The sequence below is a fragment of the Caloenas nicobarica genome, chromosome 3 (genome assembly GCF_036013445.1).
Source record: "Caloenas nicobarica isolate bCalNic1 chromosome 3, bCalNic1.hap1, whole genome shotgun sequence".
Classification (NCBI taxonomy): Eukaryota; Metazoa; Chordata; class Aves; order Columbiformes; family Columbidae; genus Caloenas; species Caloenas nicobarica.
Genome location: NC_088247.1, coordinates 31,879,727 through 31,896,976, shown reverse-complemented (window position 1 = coordinate 31,896,976; position 17,250 = coordinate 31,879,727). Strand labels below are relative to the sequence as shown.

At 42.0% G+C, this 17,250-nt stretch overlaps 1 protein-coding gene across 3 annotated transcripts; it reads left to right on the top strand.

Moving 5' to 3' along the window:
• The first annotated feature begins 1,159 nt into the window (after positions 1–1,159).
• OGFRL1 (opioid growth factor receptor like 1) lies at positions 1,160–16,707 on the top strand. 3 transcript variants are annotated; one of them, XM_065630755.1, is made up of 8 exons: positions 1,160–1,485; positions 3,369–3,455; positions 4,009–4,090; positions 7,257–7,335; positions 7,428–7,494; positions 7,637–7,782; positions 9,300–10,066; positions 14,573–16,707. In XM_065630755.1, exons 1-7 carry the CDS (start codon positions 1,231–1,233, stop codon positions 10,057–10,059), a joined length of 1,476 nt encoding a protein of 491 aa, XP_065486827.1. In that variant the 5' UTR covers positions 1,160–1,230; the 3' UTR covers positions 10,060–10,066; positions 14,573–16,707. The 3 variants fall into 3 exon arrangements, with proteins under 3 accessions (XP_065486827.1, XP_065486828.1, XP_065486826.1); XM_065630756.1 differs by lacking the exon at positions 14,573–16,707 and having other exon boundaries at positions 4,012–4,090; positions 9,300–14,563; XM_065630754.1 differs by lacking the exon at positions 14,573–16,707 and having other exon boundaries at positions 9,300–14,563.
• Positions 16,708–17,250: the final 543 nt, after the last annotated feature.

Genomic DNA, 17,250 nt, shown 5'->3' with positions numbered 1-17,250 from the left:
TCAGGGGTTTTAGGACCAGCTGAAACTGGCTGGGTACCACACTATTCCTCCCTCTGGCGCCTGTATATTCCTCAAGGTCCACCTGACCACAACCCTTCCCATACCTAGTGGACAACCTGCACTTGCACAATGCTGGTAACACAGCTGCTTCTGGCACTAAATAAGTGTCTCCCTCACATACCACTGCTCTGGGGCAGCTGCCATCCCCACTCTTCCCTATAAACACTCACTTGCTTTCCGCGTAACCCTTTAGGGCACACCAAGGTTTCCTTCAAGCCGAGAAATCACAGAATCACAGAATGTCAGGGATTGGAAGGGACCTCAAAAGATCATCCAGTCCCCTGCCAGGGCAGGAACACCCAGATGAGGTTACACAGGAAGGCGTCCAGGCGGGTTTTGAATGTCTCCAGAGAAGGAGACTCCACAACCTCCCTGGGCAGCCTGTTCCAGCGTTCCATCACCCTCACTGAGAAGAAGTTTCTTCTCAAATTTAAGTGGAACCTCTTGTGTTCCAGCTTGAACCCATTACCCCTTGTCTTACTGTTGGTTGTCACCGAGAAGAGCCTGGCTCCATCCTCGTGACACCCACCCTTTATATATTTATAAACATTAATGAGGTCACCCCTCAGTCTCCTCTTCTCCAAGCTAAAGAGCCCCAGCTCCCTCAGCCTTTCCTCATAAGGGAGATGCTCCACTCCCTTCATCATCTTTGTTGTCCTGCGCTGGACTCTCTCCAGCAGTTCCCTGTCCTTGAACTGAGGGGCCCAGAACTGGACACAATATTCCAGACGCGGTCTCCATCCCCCGGGGTGCACCCGGGGGACATTTCCGCCACCTCGCCGCGGACACGGGTTTCCCCAGCCCCGCGGCACCGTCCCCCGGGGCTCTGGGGCCCCGCGGCCGGGCGAGCGCTGCCCGTGGCGGCGGCGGGCGGCGCCGGGACGCCCCGCGGTGCCGGTGGCCGGTACGGCCGCTGCCCGCCGGCAGGGCTGCGCCGTGCGGGGCGGGCGGGGGACTGGGCGTGCGTGTCGCCTCTGGAACTCCCGGAGCCTCCAGCTCCGCCCTGCGCCTGTCCGTGGGCTGGGGCCGGGCGGGGGAGCAGCCCCGGCCGCCGCCCCGCCCCGCCATGCCGCAGCCGTAGGCAGCCCGCGGCCGCTCCCAGCCCGCGGCCTCCGCGGCCTCCGGGCGGCGCGGCGGCGGGCACGGCGCTGCCCTGCCCTGCCCTGCCCGATGGGCAGCCTGCTGAGCGGGGTCAGCTTCAAGGAGCCCACCACGGTGGAGGACTGCGACTCCACCTGGGAGACCGACTCGGAGCCCGAGGCGGCGGAGCCGCGGCGGCAGGAGGGGGTGTGCACCGCCGCGGGAGGCGGGGAAGAGCCGGCCGAGCTGCCCGCCGCAGACTGCCGGCCCCAGCAGCCCCCGCCGTCTCCGCCGCCGCCGGAGGAAGGGGAGCGGGCAGAGGCGGACGCCGCCAGCGCCGAGCAGGTACCGCCAGCGTCGGGCGCGCCCCGGCCTCGCCCTGCCCGGGCCGGCAGGAGCGGCCGCTGCGGGGGGAGGAAGCGGCGGGGCCGGCGGCACTTCGCGGCGGCGTCTGCGCCGTGCGGCGCCGGGCTGGGTGCCGCTGCCGCTGCCCCGCCGCGCTCCTCGGCGCCGGAGGCCGGGCGGAGCCGAGCCCCGGGCCGTGCCGGGGCAGCCCCGCTCGCTGCCGCCCTCCCCGCTCTGCGACATTCGCCGGCCGAGGCACCGCGGCGGGGAGACCTTCCCGGTGCTTAAACAGCGGCGGTGGCTTGTGATACACGAGCTCTCGATCTGAAATCGGAATGAGCCGATCTCTCCTCCCCCCGTCATTATGGTAACCTACTCTTGGGGGAAGATTGAGGCCTTGAAGTCATTGTCAGTCCCGCTGCTGCTGCTGCTTCCAGAGAAGGTTCTGCTTTAAACTAAATGTAGCCTTGAACTTGGCCTCTTAAGTAAGTGGGTTAAACACCTGAATGTTGGGTCACACGTGGCAATGGATTTGTGACTCTTCCGTGGGTCCGAGGTGAGGAATTTTCAGAGCAAGTTTCTGTCTTTTAGGATCCTTTAAAAATGCCGACCCTAAGGAAATAAAGGGTTGCTTTACCAATTATTTTATTGGAATTAGAGCTGATCACAGGGTGGACCAACTGTGGTTTTTTTACCCAGTTAGATGTATTATTTTTACATTTGTTTCAGCAACTATGCGAAGTAAATAAGTTTAAGCATTTTTTCCTTTTTTTCTTGATACGTGGTGATACTAGTGCCTGATAACTGAGTGTCAAGGGGTGTCGCTTGTTCAAGTGTGTTTTGCCTGTGGGTATGGTCAAAGCTGGTCTTGCAGAAGGAAGAATGAAAACAGCTGCTTGGTTGCCATTAATGTGCTATTGATAAGCAGTGAGGTGGGCAATAGTAAAGTTCAGTGCAGTCACTGGGAACTTCCCTTTTTAGGCTTTGGCTTTAACCTATTACATGTGTATTGCAAGGAAGTGGTGTGAAATTTTTTTTCTCGTTTGGCCTTTGGTTTTAGTGTGGGGACTTTATGAGCTTGAAGAATACAAGCATACAAAACTTTGTTGCAGTATGGTTATAAAGAAATTACAAATAAAATAACATTGATGGTAGCAAGTTGAAGCCTCTGTACACTCATGCTTTTTTTCTGTTTTTCTTCAACGTGTGCAGTGCTCTCTGAAGTCAGTGGGCCGATTTTCATTGGCTTTGATGGGCTCTGGTTGTTTCAGGTCACAGCTTCTGAACAAGTTCTCATACATGCAGGCTTTTGTTTTGGGGTTTAGTGGTTCTTACTAGGCTTTACACTGAAGTTCTGAGAAACATAATAGAAGATGGTTCAAAAAGGTGTTAGAACTGCAATTTGGCTTGTCCATGACTATTCATTTTCGTTCACAGGATGCAAGGATATCAATTAAGTCAATGTACACATTACAGATAGTCTTTGCAAACAGTGTGATTTCCTGTTCAGAGTGAGTGGTGTCTCTTCATTTTCATATTCAGTTACTCATTTCTTCTTGTGCTAGCACTTGCTAGGTTATTTTGAAGTCTTGCATTTGGAAATGACAATTAACCTGTTGATTTAAATCAAATTCAGTCTCATTGGGAGGACATTTCATAGTCTTGCTATTGTGCTTTATTTTTTAAATTTAGGTTTAAAGTGTGTGGTGTTAAGTATTCAGCAGGGAGATTTTCAGTGTTTGACCAAACAGTAGGCACATAAATGCACTCATTTTTGTTTACGTTGCTGAAGTCCATAATGAAAAATAATTATTTTAATATTACGCAAATTTTCTATTTAATGTGTTTGTGTATAGTTATTATCTACTTTCTAACCGTTTCAGAGTGGTGATGGAACCGAGCTGACGGCCAAGCCAAAGCGAAGCTTCTATGCAGCGAGAGATTTATACAAGTACCGACACCAGTATCCAGTAAGAATATTTCATGGCTTAAAATTGCCTTTTTAGTAGAAGACAGAACACAACCCAAACATTCCTGAACCTTTATGGTGACTAATAAATATGAAACGAGAATAAAAAAGCTGATGCAGGGGCCCAGCGTATGCCGGTGGGACAGGAGTGAAACTAGTGCAGTATCTTTTCATCCCAGGTTTGCGTGCAAACACATGAGATGTGTAAACCTGAAAACAGTGGTAGGAGCCCAGAAAAAGGATTATGCCTTGAAGATTGAAGAAGGTAGATTAGAGTTCAGACTTCTTTTTGTTTGCCTCTCAAGTTCCTTGAGACTGACGTCAAGGTGCTGCTGTGCTTGCTGCTCTGCCTCGGTAGGAGAAGGTACCAGCCAGAAGGAATTTGCAGATCCCTAAACTGAGTCTTTTAAGTGCATGAGTAAAAACTCTGTGGTTTCTAAAACCACAGAGGACAATTTTTTTGTCTTCCAGTTATTCAAAGAGGACAATATCACTTTCTGGATACTCTTGATAGGTTTTTGTAGGTTGATAATGTCCTGTTTCCTTTCTTTTAGCAGAACTTTAAAGATCTTCGATATCAAAATGACTTATGCAATCTCCGCTTTTACAAAAATAAAATCCCGTTTAAACCTGATGGTGAGTAGTCTGTGGCAATAATAGCGATCACAAAAGAATGCCCATTAATAATAGTAATAAAGTGAAACTGTAGTGATAATTGCAGTGCTGCAAAATTAAAGGTGGATAGTTGTGCATTGTATTACTGGAGCCTTCCATGTTGGAGTAGCACATTGATAACACAGAAGCAGGTTATACTTAAAGCAGAGTTTGCTTTCACCCTAGGGAGGTGCTGCTTTTCTCATGCATTTTCAGCGTGATGTAGTACAGGGCGTTGTTTGTGCCCCTGCTTTGCAGTAGTGACACAACCTTTGTTTAATAAAAGATAAAGTTGCTCCACCATGCTGCACAAACTCTTGCTGCTGGAATAGGAGTGGCAGGGATAAGAGCGTTATCCCTAGTGCTGTGTAAGGGAAAAAGAATGTGTTGTAGCTACCTCATGTGTGATTATTATAATAACAATAATAAAATAATTTCTAGAAGTCCCTACTGGCTCTGGTAATGGAGTGGGAACCTCATATGTGGGGTTCTGCACAAACACAGGATGAGCTGGAAGGTGAGGAACCCTACCCTTGAAAGAGTTTGCAGCCAAAGTATGAGACACAAGAGGGTAGCAGACAGATGGGAAAGCAGAAGGAGGCAATAAAACAGCCTTGGTTGGAATGGTAGACAGAAGTGTTGTCACATGAGAGCTTAGCCATTGGCAAAATAAATTTTGCAGGCCAAAAATAAGCTTTTGAGAGTTTAAAATGAATGATGAGGAGGTTACTTTGAAGGTGTTGGCAGAAAGATCCTTTCAGCATGAGAGCAGCTTGGGAGGAAATACTGAAGTGGACACTGGAGTACAGAAGTGGGATGTGAAGGCTGCCGTTGGGGCAGGATCAGTCTCATAGCAACAAATGGATTCTGCTAAGGTAGGAAGGGACAGGTCACAAAAGGCTTTGGAAGTGAAGGCATATTATTTTCATCTGATGTTCAGAAAAGGGCTCCACAATGGAAGAATGCAAAGCAAGAAAAAAAAAAAGGCAAAAAAAAGAGCTGTGGTCTAGAAACATGCTCTTACCAGCAGCATTCAGGGTAGACGGAAGCGTGACAAGAGGACACTTTTCAAGGTCAGGAAAGAGGATGTTGAGATGTAAAATGTCAAAGTTCTGATAAGAAGCTGGATGGGAAGGAACGTTATACAGAAAGATGTAAAGATGTACATACAGGAAGGTTAAAGATGAGAGCTGTTCATAGGCAAGACAGTGATAGTATCCTCAGCAAGTGAGAAAAACAGGTTATGTGAAAGAAAGATAAGGCCTTCGTTTTAATCATCTTGAGCTTTATCTAGGTATCCACAGGCAGATGCTGGAGACTCTGTTCTTAGATTGACTGGAAGAAAAGAGCTGTGAATTACCAGTACAGAGGCAGCAAATTCATGAGATGTTACACAGAGAACAGATACAGAAAGAAAGAAGGGCACTGAGGACAGCGTCAACCTGAGGACCATATGACTCTGAAACTTAAAACTGGAAAAGGTTGGGGGAGTGATCCGTTAAAGGGCAAAATGAAAGAGGAATTCAAGAGGCTTGAGCAGGAGAAAAGAAGCAGCTAGAGGAGGGCTTCCCTCCTAAAATTTGTAAAGAAAAAAATTTAAAATTTTAGGTGAAAACTACAGTTGGTGGTGTCAAAAGTAGCTGATAGTCCAGGGAGGCTGAAGTGTTGATGGCTGTGAGCTCTGGTTATGCCAGTTTTTATTGAGACTGGGAAAGATTAGCCACCACCTTGACCTGAGTCTGGATCTGTGAGAGTGTTCAGAGGGAACCTAAGCTACCATGTTAGGGACTGAAGTACTGTGGAATGTTATTTAAAAAAGACATTTCTAGTGCAACGCTAGATCTGAAGTTTAATTCCATGACCTACAGATTTAGCTTGTGGTTCTGACTCAGAGTTTGCCTGACTCTCTGCCCTGGAATTGAGCAGCAAGTCTTCCAATACTTGAAATGCAGTTATTTTGAAAGCTGGACACAGGTTGGTGATGGCAGGAGGTCCTCTTAGGGAGATCCTTTTCCAACCTTGCCTACACTGAAAACCTATCTTCTTAGCAGCCCCTCTGACTGGCTGCTTTCTCCGTTTTTCAAAGAAAAGTTCTCCCTCGTAATTCAGACCCAAGTGGAAATTTTCACTGAGGAGAGAAAGAGATCTCATATGTATAGCAGGAGACTACCTGCATGGAGCTTTGGGCCTTGTAGGCCACTCCTGTGCTATTTGACTTTGGGAGAGGCTGTGCAGTAGTGGTAAAACTGTTGTTGGCTTCAGAGTAGAAACAGGCTGACACTGAGCATTCATTCATGGAAAGAGACTGGTTTGGAACAAGGACTGTCCTTTTATGTGCTTCATGTATTTGTGCAGTGCCTGGCAAGGAAGAGCCCAGGCCTGTAACTGAATTTCATGAGTACGGTCTCAGTGTGAGGAATGATTAATTTCCTTTTACATGTACTTTGCCCCCTTTTTCTATCACCGTGTTTTTTCCAAGAGGAACTGACTGAACTCCACAACTCTTCTGAGACCACTAAAAGCTGAAATTGTCATTTGTTGGGCATGACCCGAGGCTCCATGGTCAAACTCATGGCAATGGTATCAAGACTCTTGGCCACAGCTAAATGGGAAAGATTTCCAAATCTTAATGTTATTTGAAGCAGGAGATATTCATGGAATGGGAGATTTCTTAAAGATCTGAGGCTTTGCTCTACCAGGATGAGCTATATATGTAGATACGTATGCAAAGTTTTGTCATATTAAAGCAATGGCAGGTGATTCACGATCCAGTAGTATACCAAAGCAGTTTGTTATTAAAAATTGCCAGTCAGTGTGGTAAAGGGATCTAGGACGAGAACTTTTTGGGAAGTATGTTTTACAGAGGTTATTGTCACATGCCCTCTGCTGGAAAGTAATTCAGTATAAGTCATTTGGTTTCGTTTGTATTAAAATTTGATAAATATCTTATTTTGCATTAGGTTTTAGTAATTAAATTAATTTTAAATTGAAACTAATTTATTTGTGACTGTAACAGACCTTATTTCACATAGTATGTGCAAGAGAATTAAAGTATGCATTCTATCATTATGTTAACATAGCATGTACTTACATAGCTGAACACTGGTTTTGATGACTACCTAACAGTTCTCAAATTATTTTTATGCAGGGGTTTATATTGAAGAAGTCCTAAATAAATGGAAAGGAGACTATGAAAAACTGGAACATAACCACACTTACATACAGTGGTTGGTCACTTATTACCTATTTCTGTTTCAAAGCGTTAATTTGATTAAGTGTTCATATACTGTGAGCCATAACACGCTTTTTCTTTCAACAGGCTTTTCCCACTGAGGGAACAAGGTCTGAACTTCTATGCTAAAGAATTAACTACGTATGAAATTGAGGTAATACAAGTTGAGCTCAATACAAACCATCACATCAATTTTGATACATAACTGCTTTTTGTTATGTAGAGTTGTTTTATACAATGCGGAAGTACTTGCTTTAGTGCCACTTAGAATTTTGGACGTATTCTTTGTTTATTAGGAATTCAAGAAAACAAAAGAAGCAATTAGGAGATTCCTTTTGGCTTACAAAATGATGTTGGAGTTTTTTGGAATAAAACTAATTGATAAAACTGGAAACGTAGCACGAGCTGCTAACTGGCAAGAAAGATTTCAGCATTTGAATGAGTAAGTAATGACATGCACTCCACTCTCTAGAATTGCCACAGAATCTCTTTAGCCTTTTGTTTTCTAGAGAAAGGAAAGATGTGTTTTCCAAAGATTGCCAGGAATAAGAGAAAAAGAAACAGTCAATGCCTGGTTTGCATCTTTATGTGTACGTCTTCCTTCCCCTTTTCTTGATTGTGCTCTTCGCCCATTACTAGTCTAATTGACATCAGTGAATTCCCTGAAAATACACCTTCAGATGGTACTGAAGAAGATCACAGTTGCAAATTAATTTGTCATGATATTGAACATGTTTTCACCTGATCGCAAAGCACTGCTTCTCATTTGGAAAGAACGAGTGGCTTATCTTTATATTTGTATTTCCTTTTGAGAAAAATCAGGTTCTCCACACCTGTATGGAAGCTGAAAAACAAGATTTCCCTCCTTCCTCAAAACATGAAATATTATGTATTTAATACTTTTTAATTGCATGCTTAACTGGAGAGGTTTAGACATGCATTAAGTCAAACCTGAGCCCAACTTTCAGCGAACTACATCTGTTGCTTTTTATCAGCCTTGTGTGAAGTGTCCCATGCAGATTAATTGTATCAAAATATCTTTTCAAATCTTGTAATTGCTTTTATAATACCTTGGACCTTAGAGCTGAAGAGTGTTTTCTTGCAGTATTTTGTTCTCCTGTCCAAATGAAAGCTTGTAGGTAGAATTGCTGGTGAATAACTTTGGGTGAATAATGAGAATAACTTGTTATTAATTTTACTTAAATACTGTGTGAGCCAATATGGGTGTGGGTTCAGACTCAGATCACAGATAAAACAGGGTTTCAGGAAGCCCAAATGTTACTCACTGCATGTTTTTACATTGCAATTCCTCTATTTTCACCAGTGAGTAGCTACACAGTTTTAAGTCAGGGATTGGGGCTCTTTTTACCTAATTTTACCCATCTAAAATTTAGGCATTTAAGTTTTACTGTTTACTTAGGTGTACTTCATGAGGGAGAGAGCCCTTCACAAGCGCTCCAGAAGACAGGTCATTCCATTTATCTTAGACACTTCTTATGACAGTGAGACTTGCTCTCCAGAGGTGCCTGTTTTTCTCCCAGCACTGACTGTATCAGAAGCACAGGTAGTTAGTCCAGACTGGAGATCCAGCTTAAGTGAAGTGCAGTGAAACCTGTTCTGTAGCTATATTACTGCAATACACTACAAAATCTGTATTTTAGAAAGTGACTGGTTTTCTCCTCAGAAAGAATATATGCAGCAGAAGGAATCAAAATCAGTACACACTTAGATTTTTTTTTTCCAGCTTGTTGCTTCAGTGCATTTTACAGACACTAATTTTTACTCACAACATCCTAGCAAAGGAGGTGCTAGCAAGCTTTAGCAGCTGTGAGAAATTAAAGCCTCAAGTACACACCTGGAGTGGTAAAATTGAGTGAGGAATTGCAGTTCCAGTTCTATATCTATAAGGTGTTTTTTTCCGATTCAATGGATTTTTTTTTTTCACCCTTTTCTCCAAAGGTCTCAACACAACTACTTGAGAATCACTCGAATTCTGAAAAGTCTTGGTGAGCTTGGATATGAGAGTTTCAAATCTCCCCTGGTAAAATTTATTCTCCATGAAGCTCTTGTGGAAGATACCATTCCCAACATAAAGCAAAGTGCTCTAGAATATTTTGTGTATACTATTAGAGACCGAAGAGAAAGGAGGAAACTCCTGAGATTTGCCCAGCAACATTATACACCCTCAGAGCATTTTATCTGGGGACCCCCAAGAAAACAGAAGTCCGAGGGAAGCAAAACAAATAAAAAGCCAGCATCTCCAGTTTCTATTAACAATAGTTATATTTCTAAGCATAAGAAATCAAAAGAGCCTAAGAATACATCGGCAGGTGGAAGCTCAGCTGGTAAAACAACTGAAGAAAGAAAGGTAGAACTCACAAAAAACGGGGAAGACAATGACCAGAATGAACAAGAAATGAACTGTGATGCTGTTAGGCAGAACAACGGTGAAAAGAACAGTGATACTGATACTGGTCCGCTTTCAAAATCAGAAGAAATTCATAGTACTTCAGACAGAAAGGAGGACACTTCTCATTCCAAAAGAGATGATGAAAATCTGAACAATGACTGTGGAAATCACCCAGGCGCTATAGAGAAAGATTTATGTGACACTGAGAATTCGTCAAATAACACATCAGCAGATCTACCAGATAACCTTGATAAGGATATGCTTTCAGGGGAGACCACCACGAGAAACAAGGATGAGCTCAAATCATGAATCTGAGGTTAAAAATCATTATATTTCATATTGAATGAAGCAAATTATTCATTGCTCCTTCATTTTGGGTGAAATTTCCATCTAGAGTAGTATAAAATGTTCATGAAACTATGCTTGTTGTGAATGCAGCAGATTGGGCTTCTGTTAGGTTAATGAATTTTATTTTTTTTAACCTCAGTTTAACAACAGTCAGTGAGGTGTGGCTCTTTAAAACTGTGGAAGTTCAAAGCCTAGAAATTAATTTTTGTTTCCAGACAGTTTGCATAGAAAAGCTTATCTATTTTTTTTGCCATTAAATTCATCCAATATTTAAAAAAAAAAAAATAAAGTGTGACTTACTAGAAAGCCTTGGAACAACAGAATTTTAAAGTTTCTTTTAATATGCTTTAGAATTTTGATTTCCTTTTATGAAATAACAAAATTATTTCGAGAGCACAGTTTTTCTGTAGTGCATTTTTTTAGGAGCTATGTTCATGTTTAACAGCAGTATTTGCACAGCATCTTTTACCTTAGATTAGCATCCTTGTCAGAGAGACGTAGTAAGATATCAAAATGTCCTATGCAGCTGGGTATTATTGTACACTGAATAAAAGTTTAACTTACACTGAAACTGTATCCACAGCTTTTGGGTACAAGGGAAGTTGCACCTTAGACTACTTTTAGTCCCTGTTAAGTTTTCTCTTCTCTTGACTCATTTGTTACTGCTACTAATCTGGGGGCAGTGATCTCTTTGATCACTCACATTTGGCCTCAAGGTGGAAATTCTCTGTTGATGACCTGTAACAAAACAACTCCCAGCTGGGTTCAGCACCTGGAAGGCCTCTGGAGAGCTGAAAAGCAGTGTCTTCACCACAAAGCACTGTGTCATCGTCAAAGCCGTCAGGGGGAATGTCACCAGGCCTGTCCAGCTGGATCTTACCTAAACTTGGATCTTCCTTGGCCAGTTTTGGGTAAGCTCTGCACAATGCTGAACCCCCTGTTGCTGGTCTGGGAGAAGAAGGTAGCCCTGATGCCTCCTGCCAGCTGTCTGTTTCCTCCCTTTGCTCTTTATCAGAGATCTTTTATGGTTTAATGTTATTTTGATCATAGACTGAAACCTGAGACAGGCCAGTCTGCTGGCCCAGCTGGAGCCCAGCAGGTGGGAATTTCCCAGTTAAGGTCTTTCCCAGCTTTCTTCACTGAAGGGCTGTCTGCGTTCCCTGAGTAGCCTCTTCTGACTTCATGCTATTCAGTCAAACAAGATAGTACCCAGCAAGTTACTTATGTAGAATATGAATTAAAGAATAACGCAGGTGGAACTCAAACTTTCTACAGTCCTAAAATAGTCTCAAACTTCTGTACGTATTTTCTATTTAAAAGTGTATATATTATCCACTGCCATTAGTATATTTTTAATGAAATGTTTTAAGGCAAGTGGCTGACTACAGTTTGAGTACAAGAGTGTTACAGGACTTTATTCAAGTCTTATAACTCAAAATGACAAAGTTTTCAGGAGTTTCAGAGCACAGACAGAATGTCTTGTATTGTTCTGTTTCGCTAATTCCCACCATGGCAGTACATCATCCGTTGCTTTCCCCAGGTAGCACTGTACCCTGGACTTGAAGTAAGATCCCCTTGTTCATGTTTGCCTCTGTCCTTCAGAGCAGAAGGGGACAGGGAATGCTGAGATAAAATTGGTCCATGTAATTAAGGACTCTAACCTCACACATATGCACAGGGAGGACATCTTTATGTTCTGCCTGTGGCTTTTAAAATCTTGAGTGCCTGACTGTGCCAACTTAATAGCGTTGTTTTTACATAGTTATTTATTGAATTGCACAGGGTAAACTTATACCCTGTGTTTGAGGAACATAACTATAAGGTAGGTAGTTATACAGAGCCTTCAGTTTATGGACTTTAGTATTAAGGTTAAACACTTTAAAAAGTGCATAGTGTTCAAGTGAAATCAGGAATTCTGGGGGTGTTATGTTTATACTGTAATTTGATTGAACACAGGATTAAGGAAGTGATCGTCCCCCTGTACTCAGCACTGCTGAGGCCGCACCTCGAATCCTGTGTTCAGTTTTGGGCCCCTCACTACAAGAAAGACATTGAGGTGCTGGAGAGAGTTCAGAGATGGGCGACGAAGCTGGTGAAAGGTCTGGAGCACAAGTCTGATGAGGAGCGGCTGAGGGAACTGGGGCTGTTCAGCCTGGAGAAAAGGAGGCTGAGGGGAGACCTTATCGCTCTCTGCAACCACCTGAAAGGAGGTTGGAGCATGGAGGGTGTTGGTCTCTTCTCCCAAGTAACAAGTGATAGGATGAGAAGAAATGGCCTTAGGTTGCACCAGGGGAGGTTCAGATTGGATATTAGGAAACATTTCTTCATGGAAAGGGTTGTCAGGCATTGGAACAGGCTGCCCAGGGAAGTGATGGAGTCACCATCCCTGGAGGTGTTTAAAAGATGCATAGATGAGATTCTTAGGGACATGGTTTAAATGAGAAAACTCCTGGGATGCACATCCAAAAGATGTCTCTGCAGTGTCGTATTCTGTTATTGTGACACAGTTTTCACCTATACCTGCTTGCTGGTTCTCCACTCATAATTATACTTAATGTACTTTTCATCTGGCAGGGCTGTCTGCATTAAGGGCCCAGTGTATCTGAAAATACAATCAAGAACTTCGGGACTCATGTCCTTATTAACTCTGCAATTATTTTTTTAATCTGCAACTCAGCATATTTCTGTCGGTTTTCCCAGAAGTAAGAAGAGTAGTGGTGTACCAGTTGCCTACAAAGAACTTTGGGGATGAGGTGCATGAGGGCTTTTGTGTCAGGTGGGCTCCTGCACTCTCTGATCTTTGTCATGCAGCCTTATCAGCAGAACTACTCCCAAGGGATACTTCAGCTTTAACTGACAAATTCTGCTCTATGTAAAACGTGATGGTTTATCATTCTTTTCATGGAGGAGTTGTTTCTTCTGATTTTGCAAGTGTTCAAAAGAAGGGTTAATTGCAGGGCAATCACACAGTGTAGCATCCCACTGAGATCTGTGAGGATCTAGTGGGTGCACTGTATGCATTTTGTTACAGGCATGGCCTTAGGAGCCAGAAGCACCCTGTGCTTAAAGTTTCTAAGTATTGACTTTCAGCTTTACAGGACAATATATGTTAAAATGTTTGTATTCTCATGAATGCTAGTACTTCATTATTTAACCATTACTTCAGAAACTGAGGATGTACAAAGAAAGTCAGGACATTTGCTCACTGTTAAACTTGGTTTTGTCTCACTACGTGCTTAAGTATTCAGGAGTTTCTGTGTGCTTACTGCAATAATGTATTTTGGCCCAGTGTTTCACTAGATTCTGAGCTATTACTTTATTAATTGAGCAGAACCTCCCATATGGGAGTTCTTTCCCAATAAGTAAATTTGATTTTAAGTATCCTGTGGTGAAGGAAAATGGATGTGCGACTTGACAAAATGTTATTGAGAAAACAAATTCAAGTGAAGGTGATCATACAAATCATGCAAAAATGCTGCACTTTAAGATTAGTTTCAGCTCTGCTCTGCTGTCCAGGATGTAACTGTGCCTCGGTACCCGAGACTGCGCTGGCGCAGGGACTGCAAGCTCAGGTACGTGATGCGAAAAGCAGTTACACCTGTGCACATGTCTAGGATCAGAACCGAGCTCTTAGTCTTCATATTGCTCGTACTTAAAGGTGTGGTCCTGAAGGATGCTAAAAATATTTGCAATAAGCCTTTGAGAGCTGTTCCCTGGCTTGGTCCGTTCTTCAGTTTCCTGCTCTAAGATTACAGCAGTCGGATGTATTAGGTATTGGTTCAATCATAGTTAATATTTAATGTAACCTAGTGTAAGCCTCCTTGAATTATTCCAGGATAATTGTAATCATCTGCATATACCTGTACTATAACCAGAAGGTTTACAGACTTTAGAATCTTCGTGTAATTTTGATGGGTAATCCAGTAAGGTAAGTCAAGGGAGATTTAATAGATTTAAATGGAAAACAGCTCTTGTTTGTTTTAAAATAAAATTTATTTATATCTATTTAATTTAATTATGTTTTTGCACCTTTCTTTTCCTGATAGTTGTGGTGGTAATGATTTGTCTAGTGGCTGAGAAGTGGGGTAGGGGAAAGTCTGTGTTGGGAATCAAAGGGTGAGACCAGACTACTGGTTCACCTGTTACATACAGACCACTCAGTAACAGCCTTTTGTAATTATATCTGTGATATATGTGTAATTCCTGCAGACAATTCCTAAAAATGATTATGTAGGAAAGACAAGTCCTCTTAATTAAGGCATTGCCCAAAATAATACCACAGTATTTAGGAAAAAAATAGTCTTGATCAAAATTTTTATACAGATGGAAATAATTTTACTTTTAGAAGATAGAATATTGCTTATTCTTATTGAAAATAAAATTATCACAAATACATTAATGCAAAACTGATCACAAATTACAGTAAGACGTGTTTAAGTGAAAATGTAACTCTTATTATGGCATATTTTTACAGGTAACATATGTTGAATTTCCTTGACAAAAGCTGTATTGATGAATAAGATGCAAATATGTGAAGCAAATTTTGCCACTCATAAAAGTGTGACAGTATCATGCTAATGATGGACATTGTCCTAAGAACTACCACTGTGGATCAGAACCAAAGGTGTTTCTAGCCTTGTATCCTGCCTTCAGCAGTGACCACCAACAGATGGTGTGAAACAAAGAACAGATAAGGTGACCCCATTTTTCTCCAGGATTTTTGGCATTTTTGAACATGTGGTTTCTTTCAGCCTCCGCAATCCCTTGTGCCTGTGAGTTCCATGTTTTAATTGTGTTTTGTGTGGAAAAAGTAATTTCTTATTTGTCTCAGATCTGTTTATTCAAGAATCTCTAGTGCATTTGAACACAGTTGCTAAAAATACTGTGAGATGAACAGTCATCCACTTCAAGTCAGTTTTTAAAAGCCTTGGGAGATTCTAATGATAAATAGCTGCTTAGGCAGAAAATATCCTGTATTTCTGTCCTTAGGCAGATGTCTGCTTAGGCAGAAAACTTGTCCTATGTTGATGACAATATTATCTTACGTGTCCCTTCTGAATAAATTTTTACACATACATCCTTTTGTACGAAGTATTAAAAGTCAGATTCCAACTGCAGAACAGATTATTTTTTTCCTATCAGTGCAAAAGCAAGATTCCTAGCCCACATCTGAGTGAAGTACCTCTGGTTTTGGAGACACCAGCATCAGTAGGTGTAGCATTGTGATCGTGTAGAAGATGGACATACTATCTGGGGTGTTCAGAGAACCGTACTCTTTATTCCATATTTTGGTAACTCATTTTAATGCATGTCCCCAGTTCCAACTGCAATTGGAGTAACTGCTCAAAAGGTGTTTTTGATGGCCATCGGAGCCTGAAAATGAAGGATGGGTCCAAAAGACTTAAGCGTGGGCAACCCACTTGCTATTCGCATCATGGCCAACACCATAGATTCACTCCTAACAGGTATTTAAATGCAGCCCTCCAAAGGGAATGCAAGTTGTGTCTCTAATTTTTCTGTGCTCTGTATTGCCTGTGAACTGTTTCTTTTCCTATAAACTGTGTTCCTTTTACAGCCCACGTTGTTAAGTGTGCTTACTTGAGACCATTGGGGAAAGCAAGAGTTTATTTAAAATAAATAAATTTAATACATGCCGTACCAAATGGACTCTTAAAATATAGTTCAGAAGCTATAGAGATCAATTACATAGAGACCTCCCGTGGCTTTACACTTAAAACTACCTTTATTTTCAAAAGCATTAAGCCGTTCACTATAAAATAACAAATGTGAGAATTGGCAAATTGTTCTGAAAGAAGTCTCTTCTTAGAAACTTGGCACTTTTAAATTCTACCACGCTTACGAGTCTAGTGGCATATTCATCAACTAAAGTTTATTGTGAAATATACTGAATGTATTTACTACTGTGGCTAACTATGTGAAAATTATTGTTTTGCAGTAAAAAAAGGTTATGGTACTTATATTTTAGGGTCCTGCTGAAGCATGTTTGCTAATCATTGGTTGCTCTTTTTTCTGTGTTTTAACCTATTTCATGGTTGTTTGCCCTTTATGCAGTTTGACTTCAGTGACAGACGATTAGGTATAGTTTTGCACTGATAAAATTTGGAAATGTCGTAGACCTCATTATTAAAATGTATTCTGAGAAAAAAGTGCAGTAAAAAGAAAACAAACAAAACCCAATGATTTTTACTTGCAAAATGAAACAGCTACGTATCAGTTTTTATGAATGGTCCTGCTCTCTTCTCTGTATTCCTTTGCAGTGTTTAATTACAGAATGCTGTGCATGTTTGGTAGTACCAATACCATATGTATGTGGTAGGAGTGGTAACCAGTTTCTGGATTTGTAATGCACTATAAAGATATATTTTATAATTCTGTAATTGTATGGCAGTGTTATGCCAAAAAATTGTATAAACATAAAAAGCAATAGTTTATGTTGCTTACTGCTATATTTTAAATTGTTTGTAATATGAAATACTTGTATTTCCTTTCAGGTAAATATATTTTTAATAACAGCAGCCAAAAACTCTAATAAAGCTTCTTCATTTAGCAGCATTGTTTTAGCAACATGTACAACTATTGTGTAGCTCTAATAATGTGTAATTTCTGTTCAGCGCTTGTTTGTACAGTCTTCTGTAAATGTATTAACACTTAAAAGTAGGGCATTAAAGGCTCTGGTCCTCCTTCTTTGTTGTCAGTGGCAAAACCACCATGGCTAGCAGAGGAGCAAGGGAAGGCCCAGAGTCAGCTTTACTAAAAGTTTGGGGGGGTTTTGGTGTTTTTTTTCCTTTGTCTGTTTGTTTAGTTTTTAATTTAAGAAAAATATATGCTATGAAAACGCTGTTAACATCGAAGAGTAGAGTATCCATGGTGATCATGTGGGTAGAAACCCTCCAGAGCAGTGCCTGCAGCTGGCTGCTGCTGCTTAAACTTGGCAGGGAAACATTTAACCTGCTGGTTGTATTTATCCTGCGCTGACACCGCAGAATTGGGCAGCTTCAGCTCCTTCCCACACCCTCCCCCCCCCAGTTTTGTAGTAAGCTGTTATTGACATGGCGGGACTGCAGATTTATGTAGCTCTATAAAGGGCCCAGTGGGTTTAGAGAGTGTTCCCTGTTCTCACACGTTTCTCCT